Source organism: Zeus faber (genome assembly GCF_960531495.2).
Source record: "Zeus faber genome assembly, chromosome: 5".
NCBI lineage: Eukaryota > Metazoa > Chordata > Actinopteri > Zeiformes > Zeidae > Zeus > Zeus faber.
The window spans coordinates 21,791,603-21,818,421 of NC_137192.1; the positions used below are offsets into that span (position 1 = coordinate 21,791,603).

A 26,819-nucleotide genomic window follows, 5' to 3' on the forward strand; every position below is an offset into this window, starting at 1 on the left:
TATATTTGACATTGAAAGACTTCATGCATCACGTCTTGTACTGTGATGCTCATACTGTTTCGAGCTTCACCTCGAGACAAGAAAGTAAAAATGTATACGGTTCGATAATTTTTTTTTTTTTTTATGCACTGACCTAGGCGGTCATTGCAGAACCAAAAGAGGGGGATATTGCAGCTTTAGATATAGCATTGTAACAAACACCCCGAATTGAAACTGAGAGGTGTCATTCTGCGCTGTCAGTCTTGCTTTGAGTTTTACCCCACTGTGCAGCAGTTGACCCTCTCCTCTTCAGTGTCTCTAAACTTGGACTGAATTCTGACCTGACCAAAAAGCCCCACGGCCAGAGCGGTAATACAAGAAGAGTGGACATAAATTATTAACAAAAGTGTTCATGCAACTGCACAAGTGGTGTGAATTTTGATATGCGTTTGGTATGCAAGGCATTAACCTATATTAACCCTCGTATTATGTTTCAATGTTTAACCAGTGAATACTGTTTCGACCAGAAATGGCCGGTGCTATACGAGTCACCTCAAAAATTGTTGAGATAGGCATACTTCACTTCCTCAAAAATAATTATTTCAAATGATCATCATGTCACCAACTATAATTAGAAACTTGACCAAATATTTCAGTTGTTTTTTTTGTCCACACAGGACAGGTTTCCCTCGATATGACACCACTCGTTTTTCACTACAAAGCACACAATATACACTAATTATTCATCAAACTGGCCATGATGGTCATCATGTGCATGTTTTTATTTTACTTGCTGGCATGTTTTTACTATCTTAAACATTTAATGTTTGTCTTGCATTTGAATAGGGGCAGATTTGGCACAATAACATTCATTATGACAAGCTGCCCCAGTGGCCTCGACATGATGATGATAAATGCAACTCACATCAAAACAGTCACATGAATAATTGAATTTAATTTGTTTTTGCTAACAAGACAGCACATTTTAATGAATATAAAGCATCAAAAAAAAAAAAAAAACCAGCAGGTTTGTGTTAAGGATAATCCTCTCTACCGGCAAAGCCACAGGCAGATTTGATGTCAAAGCAGGGTTGGGCGATATTGCAAAAAATATGATCGCGATAATTATTTCCATATTGATCGATATTTATCACATTCATATCATATTCATATCACATTCATATTCATATCATCATATCATATCATATTTATTACATTTCACTGCATATATGTATGAAAGTATGTATATGTACGTGACGAATAAAAATCTTGAATCTTGAATCTTGAATCTCTTATCACGATATATAGTTTGATAATGCTGCCAGTTAGAAGAGTATCCTGATAATGGCAGAAGCCCGAAGAAACCTTTAGAATATAGTTTATTAACCTACAAAATACAATAACATAATTTCAACATTTAACTGTGTAAACATGGCTCGATTTAGAATATACTTTGTGATAAAATAATATATTGGCTACATCTAAATGTAACCATTTCACTTTGCCAACCTGCTTAATCTGCCTTACCAAACAATATTAATTTGATTGCCTTGTAACTTATTAAAATAATGTAAATAAAACTAATCACAAAGGCCCTGGTACATTTGAGTACTCAACTGTGTGATAAAAAAAATATAAATGCTGTACTGGTTTGAAGTCTCTCAAATGTTCAAGAGGAAGAAATATCTCAGTAAAAAGTGCAAAATGTAAACATTGTAAACACGTCGTTATGGTACATGTTTTAGTTAGTGCACATAATTTGTGGCCCTGTTTTAGGTCTTTTTGCCAGAAAGACCGGTCTGTCCACAGCAGGGGTGCCGGAATAGGGGCGACACCGTGATTTTTTTTGTCCTATCAGGTATCAGGTACTGTGGAAATTTTTTCCGGCGGGACTGCCTACGCCAGGTATTACGGTAATAGAACGCTGGCGGTAATTGGCGGTAGTCTATCGCTGTTGTTTGCAGCCACACGATGAGTGTGTGTCGCTCGCTCGATCTCCGCCTCCATGAATTTTCCCCTGCGTTCTCCGCGTCCCCGTGCCTCCTTCCTAAATAGTGAGGCCAATTCTATAACCCCAAAAAGGACACTTGGGACACTTGGGGGGCGCTCAATCTCCAATGTCTCCATTGCGCATGAGGAAGAGGGCGACAGTGCCGCAAATTGCACCCCGATCGCGCCCTCAGAGTAAGCAAACACTATTTACAATTTACTATATACTATATACCACTTTGATCCGGCTATTCATTAAACATTCAGGATGCCCACCCCTAACGATGCCACTGCCTACTATTACAGGTTGATTAGTCCCGTGACGTGACGTCAACCAGCCTCGTGGCTAATTTAGTTACGTTTATTAAACCAATGAAATACCATTTTGTTAGATCAGAATGCATAGTTACACATAGCCTATTTGTAAAAAAATGTTAATGCATTAATTTATCTTTTTTAATTTTTTTTTATTTTTTTGTTTGTTTTGTCATTATGTAAAGTACCATTAGATGAAGTATAAACTAAGGAAGATCTCAAAACGAGGGCACGGTATTTTAAAACCAGACTGTAGGACTTGTGTTCCATTTCTTTATTAAAGGCTTCCTGAACCAAATCAAGCACTGTGCGCAACCGGTACACTTCCTCAGTCACTCTCTTAGGCGGTGCAATCCGGTGCCACAGCTGCCACAGCGTCTGGCTTTAAAGCTGCTCCGTGGCAGGACACAATATTTCCACCAGTGCTAAACGCACGCTCTGAGGGCGTGCTGGTGGCAGTAATACGGATGTGTTCATTAACTTACGAATGACTAGATGCAGCAGGTGAGGAAACACTGCAGGCCGGTCCAATCTTTAAGTGAAGCAGCCTCGGCAATGTTTTGTCTTGTTGGCCCCAAGATGCGAGGGCATCCTCCAGCCCCTGGCTGATTATTTTGACGGTATGGTCCTCTGGGAAAATATGCCGTCTGCAAGCATCAGCTTTGAAGAGCCCACGCCTCGCCTCACCATGAAGGCTCATATGGCTCAGATTTACTTGTCTCATGTCTTTCGCTATATATTAAGAAACTGCGCTTGTTATGTCCTTGCTCCTGTTTGATCGCTTTTCTTATGGTGCAACGGTGTAAAAGGCGTTGTTTTGGGAGAGCTCGCTAGCGCTGCCAACAGCGGAAGCACCACGAGGACGTTGGACAGAACTTGTAAGTAGACTGAGGATAACGTCAGCCTGCATTTCCATACTCTCATTGTGGTTGTTGGCATGGTACCGTTTCAGGTGATGGAAAAGACTTGTCATGGTTCCCGTCTCGGTTGGCACCGACCGACGGCATCGTTTTGCAGACCGAACTGCAGTTTGACTGGCTCTTGTCGAGTTTATTTCTGCCGTGTGAAAGGCTATTAGGTGCTGAAAAATGCCCCAAGTTTATCATTATCGACATTGATTTTGTCGCGATCCCCTATCGAGATCGTTTCCCCGCCCAACCCTATGCCAAAGCCAGATTTGATGTCATGAACTGGTGTAACTGCAAATCTGGCGCAGCGTGGTTCCCTGGGACCAGTCCGATGATGTTTTCAACTGACAGCCTTCCCTGACGTGCAGAGGGGGTTTTGTGACCACATGTTTCCATCCCATCAACATCACCTCTTTTTCAACCTGTGGATTTTCTTCTTCTCCCTCAGATGATTGTACTCCCAATTATATTCAACATTGTCCTCAGTTTCCGGCACCTCCTCTATTTCGCCGTCATAATCACCGTCTCAGATTAGAGCCAGGGCTTCATTGACGTAGAATCTCTTGCTCATGTTCCTCTTCTGACAATTGCTTCCGAGTGAGTAAATGGTGAGTGGGACCTTTTTATATCAGTGTGTTGCTCCTCTCTGACAGCAACTGAGTAGGAACCGTCTCATGTCATGTCTATGTCTTGATGAGCTTTTTGAGTACAGCAGCCTCCCTTTAGCTCAAATAAAGGGGACGGTCTTTATGTTTTGTGGTTGAGAGAGAGAGAGGATTATTTATACTAGCTGCAAGTTCATAAAGGCCTATTCTCCTTGGGGTCAAAACTGGCCGAAGCATCTAAATGGGTGCAAAGTGCTTATAGATATAAACGAAAACATCAGGATGCCAATATTCTGTAGAGAAATTCATGACCCCACATCAGGCAAAGTCACCTGGCCTCAGGCTGAGACAAGTATGTTAACCAAATCTTTCCAACATAATACAATGAATGCAGAGTTAACATGCAGTTCCACTGCCTTTCAGGCATGGCAGCTGGAATAAAAAAATGACGTATCAAAACATCATTTTGAAAATATTTATTTACACCAAGTTTCATACAACTCTGATATGAATTGAAGGGAAAAAAGCATCGGGTCATATGAAGGACTCATGAGAATGATCTCTTCTCGCTAACTAGATAATATAACCGTCCATTTTGGCAACGCTATAAGGTATGATTTGCGACAAGTTCAGGAGTTTAAACACAACACAACCAATAGAAACATTCATGCATGTTGAATGACGTCCATGTACTTGTAACTACAACTAAAAGCTCAGTAAAACCCTCCTATAAGCATACACTCTCCTATAAGCACACACAAGAAGAATACTTTTTTAGAAAATGATCCGATGCACAGCCACACGTATGAATGTCTCTTGATGCGTGTGCATTTTACCATGCGGATTTTTACACGAGGGTAAGTTTGACGTCTGCTGGCTTTCTGTGTTCAGTTCAGAGTAGAAAATGTACGACATTGCACATTCATGTTTTGAGTGGGCACCGCTCTTCAGTTTTGTTTCTACGCCCTATAGAAATGAAACAACGTCCAGAAGCTGTTTATGTCCTCCCATCTGGAATCACTCGCTTGTTAGTGAAGCGTGAAGGCATGCCTCCCTTCACACTATAACAGCTAATCCATCAAAACGTTAAACAACTTTCGACGTCCAACAAAACGGCATCTGAGAGTGTAGTGAATAAAACAATAGTAGTTGTGACACAATGTATAAGGACTGGGTTTATCTGTGCACGAAACAAGACGGGCGTGGATCATTTCATATTCAAAACATGCACAGCCATCTTCAGCGCTGGGGTTTATTCTGGGGGGAAGGGATAGACAGAAGGGATGGTTTGTTAAGGGATGAATTATTTGAAATCCTCACATTTATATACAAGTACACGGATGACTTGAGAGAGAAAAGCATGTGAAAAAAGACACTGCATTGATTCAACATTTACCTCTGACTGTCAGCTTTGTGGAGCTTTCTGCTCGTCCCAGGTTGTTTTCAGCAATGATTTTGTACTCCCCGGTGTCTTTGGGGCCGACCCTCAGTATGAGCATGGAGCAGACTCCGCAGGTGTTGGAGATGAAGTAGTTTATGTTGGTATTCAGGCTGATGTTATTGCGGAGCCAAGTGACATGGGGTGTCGGCTCCCCTCGTACCGCACAGCTCATGTAGCACTCGTACCCTTGTGGAGCGGTGTGCATTTTTAGTGGGACGATGAACTTGGGGGGGCGCTCGAGGTTGCAGACCTTGCTCTCAGGCACCTTCACGATGAACTTCTCTGTCACAGGTTGATAAACATAGAATGAAACCGTTTTTAAACGGCTCTGGCAAACCGTCAGCAAAATTCTCTATATTATTTTAATATATTCTGTACAGTATTTCAATATTTATATGAGTAATATGAATTATTAACATTAACAACAATTTACATTATGTATTATCTGTTTAACATTTTATAAATTATGCATGAATATATATATACATATATAATCACACTGATATTTCTTTTTTTTTTTGTGTGTGTGTGTGTGTGTGTGTGTGTGTGTGTATGTGATCAGTGTGATCACTTTTTCACCAACCTTTTTTACAAGAGACCAACCACTTTGGAGACTCTGAGGGTTTGGAGGACCCCATGTCATTCTTAGCGTAGACGCGGAACTTGTATTCCCGGCCCGGCATGATGTTGCACGCCGTGAACCTGTTGTTGAATATGCGGTCCGCCACCGTGTGCCACGTCCTCTTATGGGAGTCGCGCTTGGTCACACTGTAGTGCAGCCGGTCATCTCGTTTCTCATCTGGAGATGCAGCCCACGAAACGGTGACGGTACCCGGCACATTTTCGTCGATCTCCACTGGACCCGGTGGCTTGGGCTCATCTGCCATTTGAAATATAGACGTAGTTACCGTTCATATGATTGTCAGCGATGATTGAAAGTCCCCTTGTGTTTATCATCTCACCTGTGACTCTTATTTCAATACTGAATGTTTCTTGGCCAACTATGTTCTTCACTACGATAGTGTAGATTCCGGTATCTAATCTTTCTGAGGAAGGAATCAAAAGTTGGGATGCGCCTTCAGCGTTGCTAATAGTCACTCTTTTGGACACAGGCGTTCCGTCTTTCAGCCAAGTGACTTCTGGCCAAGGGGAGGCCTGTACAAAAAAACGAGAAACCAGATTTATCTCAAAATACATGTTTTCAGACTATGTTCTGAATTATGGATGGATTGTTTTTCCAATAAGTACAGCTTAGATTTTGTTACAGCTTTGTTTCAAATTACCTCAAAGTTAATGTTGAAACGTGCAGAATTTCCTGCTCTCACCACCATAAAACTCTTGATTTTGCCATCGGTGAACCGTGGTCTCACTAGATAAATAACAGATGTGTTGATCATGCATTGCAGATGCAGTTCCAATATTTTTTAGTAACAACATATTTGTTCCGCTGTATAGTAAGTGCAAAATAAAATATCAAATAAGTAGTTCTTAATTTTTCTTACCAGGTGGAGGCATGGCTAGGATGTAGTTGTCTAACTCCTGTGGCTCCCCCACTCCACCATCATTAGTCGCTATTACTCTAACCCAGTACATGGCCATGGACTTCAAGCCTTTGACCGTAAAAGTATTCATAATGACCGCATTTGCATTGCAGCGTTCCCACTCTGGATTTTCTGCCGGCCTGATCTCCACAAAATACCCTTTGACTTCATCTTCGACCCCCTCAATGTACTTGGGTTTGGTCCAAGACAGGGACAAGGTTGTGTAGGTGGAATCTGTCACTTTCAGGTCAATTACTTTACCAGGAGGTTCTGTAAGGTATGATACAGATTTGCCGCTAGAAATGATGGTCCATATACAGTATATAAGGCAATGTAGAAAAGATTACAAGTGAATGTAAAAACGAAGCAAAATAATGAGGGGAAGGAAAGGACATACTTTTGGGGTCCCTGGCAAACACAAACTCAGATGGGGTACTGAATTCACCAGCTCCAGAATTATTGATTGCCGCCACACGGAATTCATACTCAATGCCCTCAATTATGTCTTTAACAGCATGGCCCTTTCCTGTAAACAGAAATGATATCAAGTTGAATAAGTGAATTATCGCCAACGAAGCGATGAACTTGTATCCATCAATTTTCCATTGTATGCGGGATTACAATGACCAACTGATGGCCTCGATCAAATAGCCGTCGTTACGCAAACCTTTGATCATCTCCTCAGGCAGGTTGACGGGGCCCCACAAATTGCTGCCCTTCTTGCGTTTCTCCAAGTTGTATCCGAGAATGTTAGTTCCCCCAGTATTGGACGGGGGAGACCAAACAAGATTAATGCAGTTCTTGAAAGCACTAGTCACCTTTGGTGTCGTAGGAGCTCCAGGGTAGGCTGTGTAGAACAGAAAGCAGGGATTTGTGTTACATTCATGTAGGAGATTGAGGAACGTCCCTGTAATTACTTGACACCTGCAAGCCAATTTGTGATTTGTCAAAACAAAAAAACCTTCACAGATCTTCCCCAGGGGCTGTTTTTGATGAATCAAAAGAGAAATGTTCCGTGTAATCAAATGCAGTGTGTGTGACTACAGCTCAGATTCTGGTAGAAAGATACTGTGTGTTGTTGGAAGATATCACTTGTCCTCATTAAGCTGAAACGTATAACTAAAATGTAAATACATGACCAGATTAAATCGCTCATACTGTATCCAAATATTTTACTGTACCAAAAAAAAAAAAAAAAAAAAAAATGGCAGCACAATAAAGCGTCACCTTTGGTGCCAGCTTGAACGTCCTCTGTTTCCATCAGTTCACTGGTGCCCATCTCAGTCACAACCCTGATGCGGTAGCAATACCTCCTGCCGTGATCCACATCCCCGTCCCTGTACTTGGCCTCGGGACCAATGGAACCCAGCTTCTTCCAGGTGTTGCGTCCCACTTGCTGACGTTCAAGGATGTAGTTATCTATCTTGCAGCCTCCGCTGTCTTTTGGCGGCCTCCACTTGATTTCAATGGCTGAGGATGAAGCTTCGACAATCTCCAGAGGTCCCATCGGAGGAGTGGGTTTATCTGGCGGTAGATGGGAAAATGGCACATAAGAGAAGGCGTTAAATAAATGTAAATGTGTGGCATACACATTACAAAATGGCATATTAATATCAAATGGGCCTCAAGGAATTTTATATTCAAAAAAGGCTATTGAATATACATACCCAGTACCATGATTTGACTGAAGGCTTCAACTGTACCAAACTCATTTTTGAGTTTAATCTTGACCTCTCCAATATCTTTGCGCTGGAGTTTGTTCAGTAGCAGGCGAGTGCAGCCATCTGTGTTCTCTATCTTGACGTTAGTTTCATTCGAAAGCTCTTCACCCTCAAGGTACCACTGAACCTTTATAGGTTCCCTTCCAATATAATGTATTTTGAAGGTAGCCTTTTGACCTTTTTTCACAGTAACTTGAGCTTGAAATTCCTTAAGGTCGTCGGCGCAAAATCTGGGGGGATCTGTGAAAAAGGGATAGGAGCATCTTTTGTTTTATAACTCTGACATTTCATAGTGCTATGTTAAGTGTATTGAGTTAATATTTTTCACCTTCAACACTAATCACAGCCTCTGTCTTTCGGCCATCAGCCTCAAACCGGTATTTTCCTGCAAATTCTTCTGTGACTTTACGAATTGTCAGTCTGTGGAAAGTCCCGTCTTTAGAAATGTTCAAATCTTCAGATGAGGCAATCTATGGAGGAAAAAAAAGTACAAGTGGCTTATAACCTATTATCTATAAAAAGTCGCAGATAATAGTAAAACATCTACTCAGACATGTCTCCAGAAATCAGAAAACATTAATGGCTGTGATTTTTATTGCCTGTTTACCAGATCATGAACATGAATAATTTTCCTCACTGGCTCGCTCTGGTGTTTTGCAGACCCGTCATACTAGTAAAGCGCTGGTGTCTCATATAATGTGACGTTCCTGACCCTGCATTTTGATCTTAGTTCCGCATTCTTTACCGAAACAGTAACTGATAAACGCTGAGCTCATAACAACTACATTTAAACACAAGGCTTACCTCTTCTCCATCCTTGTACCAGACTCCCACACAGTCCTCATTGCTCAGCTTGCACTCAATCATTGCCGCTTCTCCGACTACAGCCTTGCAGTCAGAGAGTCCGGCGTGGAAGTGAACCACTGGTTCTGGGGATTAACCAGACATTAAGTTAAATGAAGTCACTGATACAAACCGTTGGCAAGGATGGGAGTGGCCACCTATGAAGGAAAGCAATACCCAGTTACAGTACAGTCAACCATTCATTTGAACAAATTCTTGCCAGTGACGGTATCACTATAGAGGAGGCAGAGCCCTCAGAGTCCCCTTTTAGCTTTAAATGGGCAAATATAATTTTGTATGTATGCATGGACAGTATGTGTTTCTGTTAGTATGTGTAATTTAGAACTATATTTTACACGGTTTCTGACAATTAATTGCTGCATCTAAATATGAAATGTTGATAAAAAAAATACCTATGACCAAACTTTAAGTATAGATTGTTGTCTTGCCTTCTGACTTGACTGCTCTTACAGTGACTTTGTTCGAGCTACATATCACATCTCATCTCAGGTCATTTGAGTACATAGTATTGTTGCATTAAAAATCCAAATCGATGTCTTGCCGTAACTTGTTGAAATGAATGGGTAACTATCATAACTGCTTATTGATTTCCCCCCAGGGTGGATGTTCCCGCCCTTGCCAACTGTATGTACATTAATCCATGATAACTCTGTATTTCACAATATTGTTCTCCTTTTGGCTTGTATTCCAAATATACAATTATATTTGATTAAATGCATACCTGCATGTAACATAATATAAACCTCTTAAAGCTGCCAAACATCACTCTTTACATTTTGCTGTACTAATTCATGCATTCTGCTGCTGCATCTACTAATGAAATGCATGTTCACATGCAAATAATGATGTTTGAATATACAGTTTTTAAGAGGAATGAACAGTATAAATCGTATAAGTTCATAGAGTAGTTCTTTAGACCAATTTGTTTCATGAGTTGTCTTGTTGTCTGAACTTTAAACCATTCTTCAACTTGAAACATTGTACAGCAATTGATCTTTAGGATATAGCCTGTCCATGATATTTTCATTAATTCATTCAACCTTTATTTATCTCAGGAATACAATTGAGGGTATCTCTCATTTTCAATGATGCCAAGATTACATTAGGCACTAATAAATAAATGAAAACAATAAAATACAGACAAAACACAGATAATATAGATATAATCTTCGGATATCGTCTTAATTACTATGCCACTTTTAATGAATATTAAATGCAGAACGTGCTTCTGAAAGTCTAAAACTTCTCCCAAAAAGGACAGATATTTCATTTGTCATAATAACTTTGTTGATTTAAGTAAGTCAGAAAGAGTAAGTGAATTCAAATAAAATTAAAGTCTGTTTGTTTGTTCTCAATAAGTTACTCAGTTGGCTCTACAGTATACTGTTACTTTCCTTTGCACCTCCAAACCTCATGAACGTCTTAAGTTTTTTTTATTTGTATATTACTTTTAAATTCAGATATGATCTATTTTTCCATATGCTACATTTTCTACTTATAACGTGAAAGCTTTTGTAGAATTTCAGAAACTTAAACCAAAGGGGCAAGGAGGACTGTTGACAAGCACAGATGCTTGAGACAATACAATTGTATACACTGAGGTGAAGACATATTCGGTCCATATTGACTGGTCTCTTAAAATCAAAGTTCCCTTCAATTCCACTTCATATTTAATTCCAAAGCAGCAATCAATATTGATTGTTGCTTAACCATTACCACAAACAAAAAATATTCACGTGCATACATTTTCATGAACAGTTCCCAAAAGGACTGCCGTGGTCATAAAATAAAAATAAAAAATCTCTGCTTATTCTAAAAGGTCAACTGACCCTTTAGAGCTCTTATCTCTTCCTCTCAGTAATCCGACACGCATGTTCTGTAAATCCTCCAAACCACTGGAAAAGTCATCCATTCACCAAATGACTTCGCTGCAAGACAGTGTCTCCCATGCAGCTCCTAATGTAATGGCCATCATCTTACCAACAACCTGCTCTTGGATCAATGGGCCTTGCCTTGCCAGCTGCTGCTGGCTCACCGTGGGTTTCTCCAAATTCATCACTGCCTCCGCGCCCCATTCCGCTGCCACCTGTTTGCTGTTTATTTGTTTGTTTCTTGTTGATTTTAAGGGTTCCCTATCATCATAATTATCATAAATCACATGTGGCTGGTTTGTTCATTGCTCCTTGATATGCTGTACAAACAATTTTAATGAAAAATAATAATGACACCGCCAATTACAAAGCCAACATAAAGCAGAAAAGCGACATTTGCACTAGCAACCAACGTGACTAACAATTTTAAGGCAAACAAAGATGGTGGTGGTAAAGGTATTAACCGAATTTCTGGAGTTAGATTTTCAAATTGGAATTCTTGCTTGTCTGCAAATGCACCATCCTTTCCATTTGGATTGGATTTGCAAAAAGATGCGCTGTCCTCTTACTGACTGGATGTTGAATTTATATTATGCAAATTAGGTAAATTATGCAAATTCAATATTTTATATATGTATTTTATTTAAAATGTCTGTACTGTAGTGTATTCCGGTTGTTGAAAATCACTTTACCACATCTCACCCTCCAAATGGCATGCACTTGAATCAGACATTTATAGCAACAAACATCTGCAAACATTAGACCAAGGAGTAAATGATTAGACGCTATTCTACATTCTATGTTCCTAATAAACGCAGGGTATTGACTCAGTTAAGTAAAACACTTATTAGCAAGGTTTGGTTGTTAATACAAAAATGTTTATAGCCTGGGAAATAATATGTGAATTAAGCCTCCTGTGCAGAGACCCAGTTTCATGAAACCAACTCCTTGTGTTTGGTAACCAAACATAAGTATCATTCACATTCAGTCATGAATGTAACAAATGAGGTCCCGAAGAAGCATTTTTATTATTATAATTTTTTAACAGAAAAGACTTCTGTTCAATTACAAAAATATGGTGAGCACTGAAGATATACTGTTAGGGCTTTGTGAGGCTTCTTATTTCTAACTCGCCTGGGTTCAATGCACTTTGTCAATAGTTTTGACTAAGTTAGATTTTCGGTTAAAATCTACCATTCCTGATCAAACAGTCAACTTCATCCCAGATGACTTTTAAAGCCACTAAATCGTTCACATCATGCGACCTTTGACATCTCTTACCAACAACGGTTTCTTCAACCACCGGCTTTCTCTTTTTCTGCCGCTTTCTGGTTTGCCCGGATTTATCACCTTGTTCATTTGCAGCTTTGCCTTCATTATTATCTCCTATTGGTGATTATCAATATCAAGTTTAAATCCCACAATATTTACGTACTCTATTGATTTGTAGTGTAGTGTGTGTATAAAATGTTCTCATAAACCAAACAAAATGCTTTTAAATGGCCATAGTTCCTCCTCTTTTTAATCTAAAATGAAATGTTCAACAAGTTTTCGGGAAGTGTAGTGTTTATATTTCATTTTCTTTAAAAAAAAAAATCGTAATTTAATATTCTTTCTTTTAATGACCGTTACATATTGTAACAGTCAATTGTACAGTATATATATATATATATATATATATATATATATATATATATATATATATATATATATATATATATATATATAAAACATTATGAAAAGTCAGAAAATGTACAGAAGTTTGACACATAGAGCGACTCAACATCAGACACACTAACATCTTACCTACGACTGTGTCCGGGACCAGTGGACCATCTCGTGCACGTTTCTTGCGGCGCTTTCCTCCGTCTCCTCCCTCTCCTCCCGCTCCTCCGGCTCCTCCGGCTCCTCCCGCTCCTCCCGCTCCTCCCGCTCCTCCCGCTCCTCCCGCTCCTCCCGCTCCTCTCGCTCCTCCCGCTCCCTTCTCTCCTCCTTCTGCCACTAATTCTTCATCCAATTCGTTGTCAGAATCTTCAAAGGAGTCTTCATCCTCCTCTCCTCCCACATCTCCTCCTCCCCCAGCGCCATCACCATCTCCTCCCCCTCCAGCCCCGCCTCCGGCACCACCTCCAGCTCCGCCTCCGGCGCCACCTCCGGCGCCACCTCCGGCGCCACCTCCGGCACCGTCTCCAGCGCCGGTCCCGTCTCCTGGAGCAGTGCCACCTGCACCTGTCCCTCCACTTCCAGCAGAGCCTTTACCTCCGGCGCCACCTCCAGCTCCACCTCCGGCACCGTCTCCAGCGCCGGTCCCGTCTCCTGGAGCAGTGCCACCTGCACCTGTCCCTCCACTTCCAGCAGAGCCTTTACCTCCGGCGCCACCTCCGGCGCCACCTCCAGCTCCACCTCCGGCACCGTCTCCAGCGCCGGTCCCGGCTCCTGGAGCGGTGCCACCTGCACCTGTCCCTCCACTTCCAGCAGAGCCTTTACCATCACCTGTAGCAGCTTGCTTCTTTTTGGGAGTCTTTCCAGTTCCCCCCTGGCCCGCCGCTGCCTTTTTCGCCTTGGCAGCCGCCCTCGCTGCGGCCTTGGCCGCAGCCTGGGCCTCCTCCGCCTCCTTCGCTGCTGCGAGGACCTCTGCATGCAAAACTGCATCCCGAGCTTCTTTCTCCTTTTGCGACGTTTTGTTTGCTGCCATTTGTTCCTCCATCTCCTTCTCATACGCCGTCTGCTGTTCCTTGGCTATTCTTAGCAATTCTTCATCGTTGCCGCCTCCGGCCACTGTATCCTTGCGGGTGCCCTTCTTTCCTTTATTGGCAGGATCTTTACTGGCTACAAAAGTTGAGATCAGAGAAAATATCATTACTTTGCATAGGTGTAACATTGCAAAGTAAACACCTTGTTGCACCAGGCAATATTTTGTATTCTTGATACAGAATATTCTGATACATAAGCAGGAACACACTGACAAAATCATCAGTCTCACCTTCTACTACGAGCCAGGCATTGCAGGATTTGATTCCTGCCACGGCTGCGTAGATACCGGCATCCAGAGGCAAACAGTCCCTCACAATCAATTTGTGGATGAGCTTATCCTCAGATACAATGATTTCGTGTTTCTCATCATTTGACAGTGGAGCAGATTTTCCAAACCATTTGATCTCACTCATAGGTGCCGTCAGAACGCACTGGAAGAGGGCGTCCTCCCTCTCTTCTGCCTTCACCTCTTGTATTTTGACAGCAAAATCAATCGGGGGTACTGCCAGGTTGAGAGAGATAAAACAAGAAAGAGACACATATTTCATACCACAAGAAGGAACGGAGAAAGCAAAATTAAAAGCTAATCTCTTCTGGTTAATCCCAGGAAAGTAACTCGATTATGCAAAGAAATGCAGATGTAGCCGTTTGTGCCATTTGTAGATTTAAGACTCGTGAATTACCTTTGAACTCTGTGGAAAAGACATTGACGCCCCCAACATCCACCGAGTAGAGTCCAGCGTCTTCTGGGCTGAGTTTTTTGATGGAGAATACATATTTCTTCCCAACTTGTTTCAAATTATGTTTCATCTCGTCTCCCAATTCGTCCGTGTATGGAACCATGACGCCATCCTGCAGATATCATGTTGATAGTTTAGATTACTTTGAACGTGCAAATGACACGCCCGCTCCCCATTTTCGCAGGTGGCAGTCAAGCAAAAAAGGTCAAAACTCACTTTGTAGAGGAAGATCTTGCTAGTTGGATCCTTAATGTCCATGTCAAGTTCAATCGTGGCGTATTCATCAGCATTGACCTCAATGTGTTTCAATGTACTGATGTGGGAGATAAACTGTCATAGAAATAAAATATCAAAATAAAACTAAATATAATTATAATTAAATATAATTATATATAATATAATTATATATATAATAGAATTATATTTATAAATATAATTATAATATATTAATAAATAAATTATTTATATAACAACCAACCAACACCCAATCAATGTAAAGACTACAGTATATTAAATATAGCCAAACTGAAATCAAATTCACCACCACCATTAATACTGTTCCTCAGGCAAACTACTGTACTGTACTCTTGATATTTTTACAGCTACTAAAACTACTGATGACAATAAATACAATAATGAGAATAAGAGGGAACAACGAATATAAGGGCATATTTTATTGCAAAATACTACTTTAAAAGTACGTTGAATTACTAAAGATTAGTGTTTGGTGAGGCAAGGGGCCTTGAGATATACATACCCGTGCCACCTCTTCCTCCTTCTCCTTTTTCATCTGATTGAGTCTCTTCAGCATGCCTCGGAAGTCTGTGATATTGTACTCAGCACAGATGCGCTCATAATCTTTTTTGTCAGCACTCAGGAGGATCTCCCATACTTTTTCGTCGGGTGCCATTGGCTTCTCCTGACGCGTTCCATCGGGGTTACTGCCAAAGGAGATTTGATTGATTTGAGATGGTTGAACAGATTTTTTGTTTTATTAACTCTATCTATAACTATAATATTAACTCTGTTATTTTTGCTTTTTGTTCATTTTTCATTTTTTTTGCAAGCAATGCATTTCTTACCGTTTTTTCAGCATTTTTCGGAACTCTATAGGCTCTGAGAACAACATTGGAAACAAAGGAATATTGGACCTGGGATATGTTGATATAAAGGGCTGATATAATACTCAAAGTTAACTGTAAAGCACTCCCAAGTTCACAATCAGAATCTTTTTATTTCGCCAAGTACATTTTCATTTTCAAGGAATTTGTCTGGAAGGATCGGTGCCTTTCTCTACAGACAATTAACATAAAAGGAGCTTAACAGTAAAAAAAAGTATATATATAAAATAGAAAGATATACAGAAAAAGACAAAAAATACAAAATGTACAAAGTGTGATATGACATATAGGATAAATGTCCCATGTCATCCAATTTAATTAAGAAATCTACAGTTATGGTACAATTATGTATACTACAATATAAGGTAATGAATATGAATATCAGGCATTCACTCCAGGCTTGCCAATAATTAGCATTGGTGGACTACAATTCATAACTTGTTGATGATGATTTATGAATCTATTGGTAATGTTGATGCTTGATATTGAATTTATTCTTACCAACATGTTGAGCATGAGTTATTATGTATGAATTATGAATCTCTGTTTATAGTATTTATATATATATATACTGTATATATACTGTATATATATAGATGATGTCAAAAGTTGCTTTATGTGGAAAAAAAAATGAAATACATTTGATTGCACATAAATGGTATTTAGAAGCTGTCTGACAAGAATGTAGTGGGAGTAGATCGTTTTGGTGGCCCTGAGAGCAAACGCCCTCTTCAAACTCTTCAAATAACTTGAAAAAATATCAACGCTGCCCATCTCTGAATGACAAATGTATAGTATTAAAAATGTTGAGGCTCACCATCCCCTTGTGCCCGTTGAAGTTCCCTCGTCTTATGGAATCCAACTATGTAACAAAACAATATTAAGAATCAATGTTTATTATAGTAATAAAATGACTTGTTAAAAAAATGATGGGGGAGGTAATATGATATGAGGTTTTAGCAATAAATTGTCTAAAAATAAGATTAATTTCAATGTTCAGTGATCCTACCCTCAATAACGTTCAGCACAACAGTGCAAATGGCTCTTCCATATTCATTGGAAGCAAAACACTTGTAGGTGTCTGCATCCTCTGGAGCTACCGAAGGAAACTAAGCAAATACAATGTTAATCCTAAATTAATACCATAAAATCACTATGGAAATGTAGGGGTTTCATATTATTTATTCAAATCTATTCATTTGTTATTTTACAAAACAAATTATATAGAAAAATCACAATTCTTGAGATGATATTAAGTGGCACCTTTTGTGTTTAGTAAGGATTACCTCGATAGTATGCTTGCGAGATGTCTCATCATACTTTTGCAGGCATGTTTCTGGGTGATAGATAACTTCCCCATTTGCTCTGCTCCATGTTACAATAGGTGTGGGATTGCCCACAACAATGGCTTTAAACACAGCATGTTTACCTGAAATATAAGATGAAATCCACACGTAAAATATTCCGGCACTATGAGACCCCTGTCCCATCCTGCCACAACCACCAAACTGTCATTCTCTACAGATGTACATTGTGCATTCAATATTTTACTCAACACTTGTTACTGCAGGAGAGACCAGATGCAGTTTTTGCAGCCATGCCATAAATGTACATTTACACCATGTTTCTTCCCAAATACGCTTTTTTTTTTTTTTTTTTGAGTTTCAGGATGTGTGTGGGAGAGGTAAAGAATGTTGAACCGGTCGTAAATGATGACCCTACTGATCATGTGTATCTGCAGCAAATGTGGAGGGTCATGCAAACCTGCTGTATGCATTGCTCCCCTCACATCAGATCCACACACCTCTGTCAAATCATGATTTGTAAAGCGACCTTGGGTTTTTTTAAAGGCACTATACAAATGTATTATTATTTTTATTATTATTATTATTATTATTATTTTATTTTTTTTTTATTATGATTGTAAAAAAAAAAGTTGCTATTTCTTCATTTTCCTTACACCGCTTATGCCATTGTGTTTTAGAAAAAAAAAAGAGATGTAAAGGTGCAGTGTGTAGAATTTACAGAACGGACGTGGCAGAAATGGAATAAAACATCCATAAGTATGTTTTGATGGGATTATTTATCTGTATAATCCCATGAAAATAAGACTTGTTGTGTTTTTGTTACCTTGAGCCATTTTTATCTGCATAGGGAGCAGGTACGCTTCCACCGAGGCCGCCATGTTGCACCACCATGGTTCTACAGTAGCCCAGAACAGACAAACCCAACACCGGCTCTCCAGAGGGCCTTTCGTGTTTTTCGCAAGTTTTGCCATGTTTCTCCTACAGTAGCCCAGAACGGACAAACACTGGCTCTAGAGAGGGCCTCCCGCATATTTCGGGAGTTTCACCGCCACCGTCTCTTCCGCAGAGTCCGCCCTGTTGGGAGGGCTATTGAGTTGGTTGTGATCTGCAACCTCCCCGCTAGATGTTACTTAATTCTACACACTGCGCCTTTAATGTTTTGAGTTGAGTTTTTGTTGAGGCTTAATAGTCTGCCCCACTGGACTGCATTGAGCACAGTGAGAAGCTGCAACAGAGTGGTAAGTTTCTCAGACGTAAAGCATTCAGCGAGGTTGTACTAAGAACAGTTATAGATGATGGGAACCAACATTTTAAATCCCAGGTTGAAAAACAGGACTTGGCTGCTACTTGTTCTAAACACATTAACTATTCTTGTATTTTTTTTTTTACATATATCGTGTTAAAATCATATATTGGAGAAGGGTGTGACACAAAACACAATGAGAAGTTATATCGTGTTGTGTTTTTTCAGGGTTTTGGTGGTAATGGTTATGTTCAATTTGGGGACTTACCCTCTTGAATGGTCAATGCGATCGGTTTCCGGGTAAAATCTGGAGTAGTCATTCCTTCAGGAAGTTCCTCCATAAACTGTGTGATCATCACACCTGGCACCTTTGACTTCTTTTTGATCCCTAATAATGCAGATAAAACGGATAACAATATTTATTTTTTTTAAATGGTGAATGTAGGACATATATTCTCAATAGTAGTTACAGTACTCTAAGACCACAATTGCCAACAATATTTATATTGTTTTGGTATATTTTGCCTCATGGAATAGGCAACAAAGCCGGTTCTCTTAGATGAAGTGCTGCAATAATAAGTCCTGTTTGAGAGGACTGTATGGTCAAACATTTGAGGTTGTAGTAACGGTTTCATCCGTAATATTTTTTTGTTTCATACCATACGAAAATGAACATTTAGCTTCAGTGTATTATTTTGCATGTTTATTTGCGCCGTTGAAGGTCCATAATTCTCTTTTTGAGCACCTGCTCACTATCAAAGTGAAAATAGAAATAGCCGCACTCCGACTTGGACTAGACTCATGACAGATAATTAAAGTGTAATGATCAAGGCTTTGGAGTAGTGTTACAGGATAGACGTGCATTATGAAAGATGTAGCCATCATCCAGTAGCTTTGAAGAACCTTTCTCAAGGTCATTTTGAGAGGCATGGCTACATCAGGTAAAAAAAATTCAAAAAACATGAACAATCAGTTTGAAATCAACCTTAACTGACACTCGTCCTCGCTGCTGCCTAAATTGCCAAAGACAGACGCCTTTAACTGCTGGCCTAAGCAAAAACACAGTTTAATCAACAATTTAGATATATTCGACATAATGCCTTGACAAAATGAAAACATTTTGCATGATGTAAGGGCAACTGGCCATTACTTTGAAGTAACCTTCTAAAATATTACTTCATGCAGAACAGCTTGCATGGAGAGCATTATGGCTGTAGATTTATTCTGAATAGGAATGTGAATAACTATTAGGCAGGGATTTTCAAAATAAAGAATGCGGTTTCGATATGATATCAGAATACATTTTTTGAGAACGGATGGGTCTCGGCACACGGGAATCGTGAGAATGAAGCAAGCAAAATTAACACGACAAATGCCCATTCCAAGAACTATTGAACAGGGCATATTGAAGAAAAGTGATCAAAGCCAGTTGTCTAAGCCGGGCTTTAAATGCCCCTATTTGTAGTCAGACAGTTAGAAAAGAGTGTGCATAATCTGCATGGATTTGGTTCCAAAAGATTCGAAAGATTTAAGCCTCCAAAAGAACACAATACTACTGATCTCTGCAATAATGTCGGAGAAAGGGATTTACAATGCAACGCAAACAACCTTATTAATCCTGCCTGGGGTTGATTTGTTAAGATGCTTAGAATTCAACCTGCGTGATCTTACATGTTGCAACTGTTACTTCTGCTTATTGATCTTGCTGCAATGTGAGTACACATTGCTGTTCTTCCTGCTTTGTAGCTGTATGGTCATGGTTATGGGCACTATGGATTCAATCTGTGACCGTCGAGTGTTACGTTGAACCCCGCCGAGGGCCGATTAACATAGCGCGGGAAGGTTGAAGTGTCCCAGTAAATGTAGAAAATGTAATTCGTGAGGATTTCTGTGAGTTTCCTGAATTCCTTTTACTCAGGTCATCGAAGATTTACGTTGAATTCCAATTAGTTTAGCTTAGACGTTTCTATGCTGTTAAGGGGGCACTGGGGTTGCCAATTTCATTTCAGTGGTATTGCCACACCCCGGAATGGACCTACAGAACTATACTAAGGCAGGCACTTAGTAGCAGCATGCCACTCTGAGAATCTATGTACATATGGGTCAATTTAACTGTTGACTCATGTGTATGTCATGGATTCCCTCCTCGGTCCCCTATAGAGAAGACGTAGAGTAGATGTAGAGTAGTAGAGTAGATGTAGAGAAGAGGGAGGTAGAGTAGAGCTAGGGTAGAGGCGGTAGATCACAGGCAGAGTAGAGGTAGAGTTTAGTATAGTAGAGGGCGGGAGAGCAGGTCTAGTAGAAGTAGAGTAGAGGGAGCGAGAGAAGATGGAGGTAAAGGGCAGAGGGAGGTGTAGGTACAGTAGTCAGAGGTGTGGTAGAGTAGAGTTGGAGGCAAGTTAAGTAGAGCAGAGGGAGACAGAGGTCCAGTAGAGGGAATACAAGAAGTGGTAGGGTTACGGGAGACACCCTTGTCCTTCTCTTCTGGAGGAACAACAAATATCACTTCCCTTTTGGAATAAATCTTATCTTCCAGTTCAAGGATCCGATGTCCGGCTCTGACGCCGTCACGGATACCCTCAAAATGTTGAGGAATATCAGTTTTGTGTGTCACAATCTCATGAGCCCAGGCTCGCTGGAACAGTGTCAGTTAATGATGAAATGATCTTGGCTTTCCACCGCAGTGCCCTCAGGCAGCAGCATTCCCACAACTATTTGCTTTTGTCACAACGAGATGTCTCTGTTGTGAAACTGAAAGTCAGATCATCCCGTCCGAATGACCCCTTTCAAAAGGTGATGAGGAGCACAACAGACATGCACGCAGCCACAGTTGTAACCATGCATTTGTAAATACTGTGAAACAGTCGTGTCAGTTGATTTGTTTCTCTTTTCGCCTGTTTCCCATACCTCTTTCGTCGGGCTGCGCTTCGTCAGAAACGTCGACTTAACACGCAAGATGACGGCAGGAGAGGAGATAGGACAAGAAAATATGAATCCTGACAAAAGCACCGTGGTAGCTTAGGAACCTTGACAGGATTATTTAACATACAAACATACAATGTACTGTACAGAGAACTGTACTCAACACAGTGACAAGGTAACAGAACTGACAGAACGTGGCAGAAAGGAAACATTCCAAGAGACTTGGGACACATCACATCATAAAATGGGGTTAGTCCTCGACAAAATAATGTGTTAGAGGGGCTTTTTTTTTTTCTTGGAGCTTTCCTGAGGGGTGGTCCGTCAAGAGTGCGTTCTTTGACAAACTCTGAAACATTGCTCGACGGAACTGTATGCAAGCTCTTTGTGTAAAGAAGAAGAAGAAAAAAAAAAAAAGGAATAGAACTACGGTGGAAAAAGGGATTTCGGATGATTCTAGCTTCCGCCCTCCTTTAATTTTCCCTCTAATGGCGCACGCAGCTCGTCGCCGCTGTCTTGATATTCGATCGATCGTCTCCGTTTTTGGCGACGATCCTCTTCGCGTCGATTCGCTGCGCTCTCGTGATCAGCTGTCGTTGCTGTGCCCCGGGTGTCGCGGCGGTTCTTCTTTCTTCGCCTTGTTTTTTCCTGTCCTCCTCAGAACCTCCTTTTTTTCATTTTTGATCATTTCTGAATTGCGTGCGTCTCCAGTTCAGTTTTTCATTTCTTCACTTTGTTTGATTGATTGACATCTCAATCGCTGGGGAGAGGGAGGGAGAGCGCTTGATTGATGGTTTGTAAAAGGCCGTAATGTCACATCCGTGTGAACGTTTGCTTTATGTGCCGCAGTTTATTTTGCTTGTAGACAAAAAGAACGTCAGGCAAATCAGATGCATATTGTGCGTCTTCGAGCACAATATGATTCTTAAAAAAAGGCCACAGTCCTCTTGAGGTTATTGAGAGTGTGCTTTGCATAGGTGCCGTAAAAAGATCGGAGCAAAAATGAAAGCAGAAGAGGGATTCTCCTGTTCAGTCCACGATGCTCCAGTCTTTAGAATTCTGGAATCTAAAGGACGACCTTAAAGTTGCGGGTAATCTGTCAGTTTTTGCGGCCGTCTCCACGGAGTCCCGACGCTTCCGCAGACACACACGCACGTATCGGTGCGATGGGGATCGATGCGGCCGCCACAGAGACAGAATGTGAGAAACGAGGGGGGCGTGAAAGCGTGATGTGCCGGCCTGCAATTGACAAAGTGTGATCAGAGAGGACGTCCATCGCTCTGCACTTACCCCCCTGCCCGGTGGCAGTGGGTTCCGTCACTTTCGACTTCTTCCACATCCTGGTGTCCTCTCGAGCTCCGCTAACTCAGAACGCTCTGGGAAAACAGAAAGGGGGGAAGGGAAGCGTGTGACCTGTGTGAGTTTGGATCTTGATAGGGCTTTTTTTATTTTATTTATTTATTTATTTTACTTTTGATAGGTTTTTCGGTGTTGGCATTCATTTATTCATATAGTGGGAATACAAAATTGTATCCATATTTCGTTTTCACAACAAAGTTATTCACAATTAGGAACATGACATTGCTTCCCAGAAAAGTGGAGGCAGGGTTTACTCGTGTAATTGCACTAACCCTTCAGTAAGGGGCAGCAACCAGTGTAATTTATCCGTCGGCCTCCAACCCTAACAACGCATAAACATCCATGTCAAGAATGCCGCGCTGACATGTTGAGATTAAAGGATTGACTCACCGCCGTCTCTGTTCAACGATGAAGGGCTGTGTTGAGTTCTAACATAATCAATGGAATTACTCAGACAGGTTAATAGATAATTCAGTCAAACCAATTAATTAATTCATTGATTGATTGATTGATTGATTTTTATGTTAAAATAAGGTACAATAAGAAAACTGTCATCGACACAATAGTGTAATTATATTTCAACCACCACCGACCCTAAAGATTCTGTCCGGTCACACTATTAAAGCCACACTATGTCACTTTTTTACCTTAAAAATAACAACTTCAGAATCATTTTTACTGTACAGTGACTTGTAATATGGAGAATGGCACCTCTTTCCCACCCACCCCTCTGAACGCATGTTCTTGCACTATGTAACTTCTGTGTTCGGGTACAAAACTGCGCGAAAGGCTCTACGGCACTACATCACTTGCTTAACGTTTGGCTCCGGTAACCGTTTTTTTTTTTGCCGGTAAAATCTGTAAAAAGAAAATACACGGCCGGGATCCCACCCCGTCTCAGGCGGCACGCGGTGGCCCTCGCTTGCATTGCGCCAGGGGGTTTGTTTCAGCCTCTGACTTGCGTGTGTGGGCCGATCTGCCGAACCGAGCACATCTGGTATCTCTGGTAGCCCTCTCTCCCCGTGGCTCCCACAGCTCTGGGAAAGGGGCACTGAAGCCGAGGTTTACATTTTAGTTGTGTTTGTAACATAGACATTATTGAAACGTGGCCGATAGGGTTAGAATTTGTCCAGTAAAGTAAATTATTTTCAAACACTGTACCGAGATTTAGGACAGTGGTGTAAAAGTGCAATTGCACTCGGAAACTGAAACTGAAACCCTTATTACTTTTTTTTTTTTGGTTTGTTCAAACTACATTTTAACAGGATACAGGTCTGTTTTTCCTCGGGCCTCGGCCTTGGGGCGACGGTGGCTCAGGAAGCTGGTTCGATCCCCGGCTCCTCCTGGTACCACATAAAAGTCTCCTTGAGCGAGACACTGAACCCCTTACTGCTCCCGATGAGGCAGGCGCCGCCATCAATGTCTGAATGTGTGTGGGTGAATGTGAGGCTCGCACTGGTATGACGCTTGTATGACCATAAAAGCGCTATATACATAAACGCACCCTATTTACCATTTTTGTATTTACTACTCCTTAGTCCTGCCTTCTTAGTAGACACATATTTCTTGATAAGTCCCTAATTTCTACACTGTACTGTAAATAATTTGTTCTCTTGAAATTATACATTTTCATGACTTTAAAGTCGAAGGCAGCTTTGCCTCATTTTATCAGTCAGAACAAGAAATCCTATATAGAAAACAGCATTAACAATATCAAAAATACAATAAATCTTCATCATCATGCCTCAAGTTACATACATTAATTTATATATATATATATATATATATATATATATATATATTATTTTTTTTTTAACACGTCTAATAACCTCATTATTCTCTTCTCCAGTTACAAATCCTTCAGACATTGTTTCTTCACAAGTAAATCCGGGAATTATATTTCCCAAACACAATATGAATCACATGCGGACCACTCAGTCTTTTAATCAGCCAAATTACATCAAAATCACCCTCTCAAAATCACAAAATGGGTTCTTCAGTTAAGTCCCTCAATTCTTCAATTTGTATTCCCGCCGCCCCCCCCCCCCACCTCTTCCCCCCTTGCAGCCAGTGCCATCTTGAAAATGAAGTGTTTTATTTTTAGTGGGTGTCCTGGGCAGAACCGGCTCGCACAAGTGGTCCCGACCAGACCTGAACTCGAAAACACATTTGGTAAAAGCAAGGCGCCCTGCAACAGGAGCCGTCCTCACGTTGAAGGACCCCCCGCCCCCATCCCCCGCCCCTGACCCGGCGGAGGACCAGAGATGAGCAAATTATATTTACAGTTCGATGTTTGCTCAAGGCTCTCCTCTGTTCCAGCGAATACCCGACTATGAGTCTGCATCTATTATATCCTAAGTATGCGCGCTGGACGCTGTTCCACAGATATCACAGATACTAATTGCTTCGGCTGTAGTAAAGAAAACATTTATTTCTCTGAGATAAATAACAGCCACTCTTCGTAACATCATTTTACGGGCCCACAAAGTTACCACCACCATCCATTTTAGCCATTTTAAAATAATTGACCAATTTGGTGTTCTTCGCTTTATGGCCTGTCCACAAATCACTTCATTTTCTTAAGATAAGATAACTGCATTTTTTTTCAACTTATTATTTGCACAGACCTACATTATTATTTATTCATTTATTCCAGTTTATTCATTAATTTACGGTCAATTGTGCATGAGGCTGCTATTGATATTGATGCGTTGAAAGCACGAACCTGTTACATTCCTTCGGAGCTCTTTGGAGTGATTCTGGAAATTGTGTCTGCGATGTCTGAGAAAACAATAATAACTCTAACCAATACCAACCCCGCTCGTGCTTGTCATGTCACAGCTTGACGTCCAGCGCAGACGAGCACGCCGCTGACCACGTTGTGTGGAAACAGCATCCGCTTGCTTCTTTAATGTCTTTCGCTGTTTCTTCACACTTGAGTCTACTGACTGCGGCTCGGTGCAGCGGGCAGGACGCTGATCGAGGAGTGTATATCTCACACTAACCCAGGCCCAATGACAAGGCCTTCTGGCTACAGATGAGTGTGACAGTAACAGTGTTATTTAAGTAATGTTTTCAGTTAAGGTTGGTGCATATACGATTTGCAGAGCATGTACGGTAAACGGGGCTACTTTGAACATGAAGTGCATGAACTCTAATTTTGTTTAACTAGCCAATTTGCCTGCTTACTCTTTCTCACTCAAACTGGCCCTGGTTTTATTTTAAGCTAAACAACACAGATAATAGTGTTTCTTTCTAAAATTGTATTGGGTTGAAGGACATACCCTCCCACAATGAGAGGGAGACGGATCGCAAACAGTTGTTTCGGGTAGCATTTTCACTTAACTCATATACCTTTATACCTTGAATGTGATTATCTCCGTCCCGGTCCTCACATCGACTTGACACCTCCATCTAAAGTTAGACCCCTCAACCTCCCAGTGGTGACCTCACAACTATGATTGATGATGGAACTGCGTTGCTGACTCAAATTTTTTCATTAACGCACCACCACCACCACCACCACCCAACCGGCAGGTCTTCGGGTTTACAGAATCCTGCAGAGTGGACAGTGTTCGATACATATCCAACTCAAAAGACTGTAATATCAGAGCCTGAAGAAAAACTTGAGATAAATGCCACTGGGACCACGAGGACCACAAAAGGATATCTAGGACCTTCTATTTGTTATTTATTGCAACAGGATCAGTCCTTTGCAGAGGAGAAAGCTGTGCATCCTTGGATATAACTAGATTTTCATGCACATTCCTGGAGTTTTCCCAAAACACATATTTTAATCGAGCTGTTCCTTGGCTTTACACCTGCTGCGAGTCGCGAGCGTTTTGTGCAGTTCGTCCCCCGGCGATGCGTTTGGCCGCGTCGCGTCAGCGTCTGTTAACACTCAAACAACGCTGAACGAGTTAGATCGCTTTTAAGAGGTTTCGCTCTCAGCTCCGTCCGACTCTCGCGTCACCTCCTTTACGAGGACAACCTACCTGCTCCCGGTGCTCAGCCCTGTGCTCTGGACCAGTCAGGCAGTGTCGGACCCCACACTGACACTTGAGTGCCTGCTCCCAATTTATGCCGTGTAATAAATCCCTCCAGCGATGTCTGCGCCCGATGCTGCTGTGCTGCCGAGACTC

General features: G+C 41.1%; 1 protein-coding gene across 3 annotated transcripts; it reads right to left on the reverse strand.

Moving 5' to 3' along the window:
• Nucleotides 1–4,257: 4,257 nt before the first annotated feature.
• Nucleotides 4,258–26,819, reverse strand: igfn1.1 (immunoglobulin like and fibronectin type III domain containing 1, tandem duplicate 1). Of its 3 annotated transcripts, XM_080000670.1 has the most exons (27): nt 26,673–26,819; nt 22,609–22,694; nt 21,307–21,342; nt 18,668–18,787; nt 17,136–17,278; nt 16,859–16,958; nt 16,667–16,711; nt 15,811–15,844; nt 15,486–15,669; nt 14,945–15,058; nt 14,672–14,840; nt 14,218–14,490; nt 13,494–14,063; nt 13,041–13,397; nt 12,516–12,620; nt 9,304–9,428; nt 8,828–8,969; nt 8,446–8,739; nt 8,006–8,302; nt 7,446–7,625; nt 7,176–7,304; nt 6,740–7,048; nt 6,521–6,606; nt 6,200–6,392; nt 5,821–6,117; nt 5,193–5,519; nt 4,258–5,053 (listed from the first exon to the last, which is right to left on the reverse strand). In XM_080000670.1, the coding sequence occupies exons 2-27, from the start codon at nt 22,655–22,657 to the stop codon at nt 5,049–5,051; spliced, it is 4,683 nt and encodes a 1,560-aa protein (XP_079856796.1). In that variant the 5' UTR covers nt 22,658–22,694; nt 26,673–26,819; the 3' UTR covers nt 4,258–5,048. The 3 variants fall into 3 exon arrangements, with proteins under 3 accessions (XP_079856796.1, XP_079856794.1, XP_079856795.1); XM_080000668.1 differs by having other exon boundaries at nt 13,041–14,063; XM_080000669.1 differs by lacking the exon at nt 21,307–21,342 and having other exon boundaries at nt 13,041–14,063.

Coding starts and splice junctions, on each gene's coding strand:
- igfn1.1 (XM_080000668.1), bottom strand. CDS start 22,657: ATGTGGAAGAAGTCGAAAGTGACGGAACCCACTGCCACCGGGCAGGGG. Junction 21,343..22,608: donor CACTGCCACCGGGCAGGGGG/GTAAGTGCAGAG, acceptor TTGCGTGTTAAG/TCGACGTTTCTGACGAAGCG. Junction 9,429..12,515: donor GGTTGAAGAAACCGTTGTTG/GTAAGAGATGTC, acceptor GTTAATCCCCAG/AACCAGTGGTTCACTTCCAC.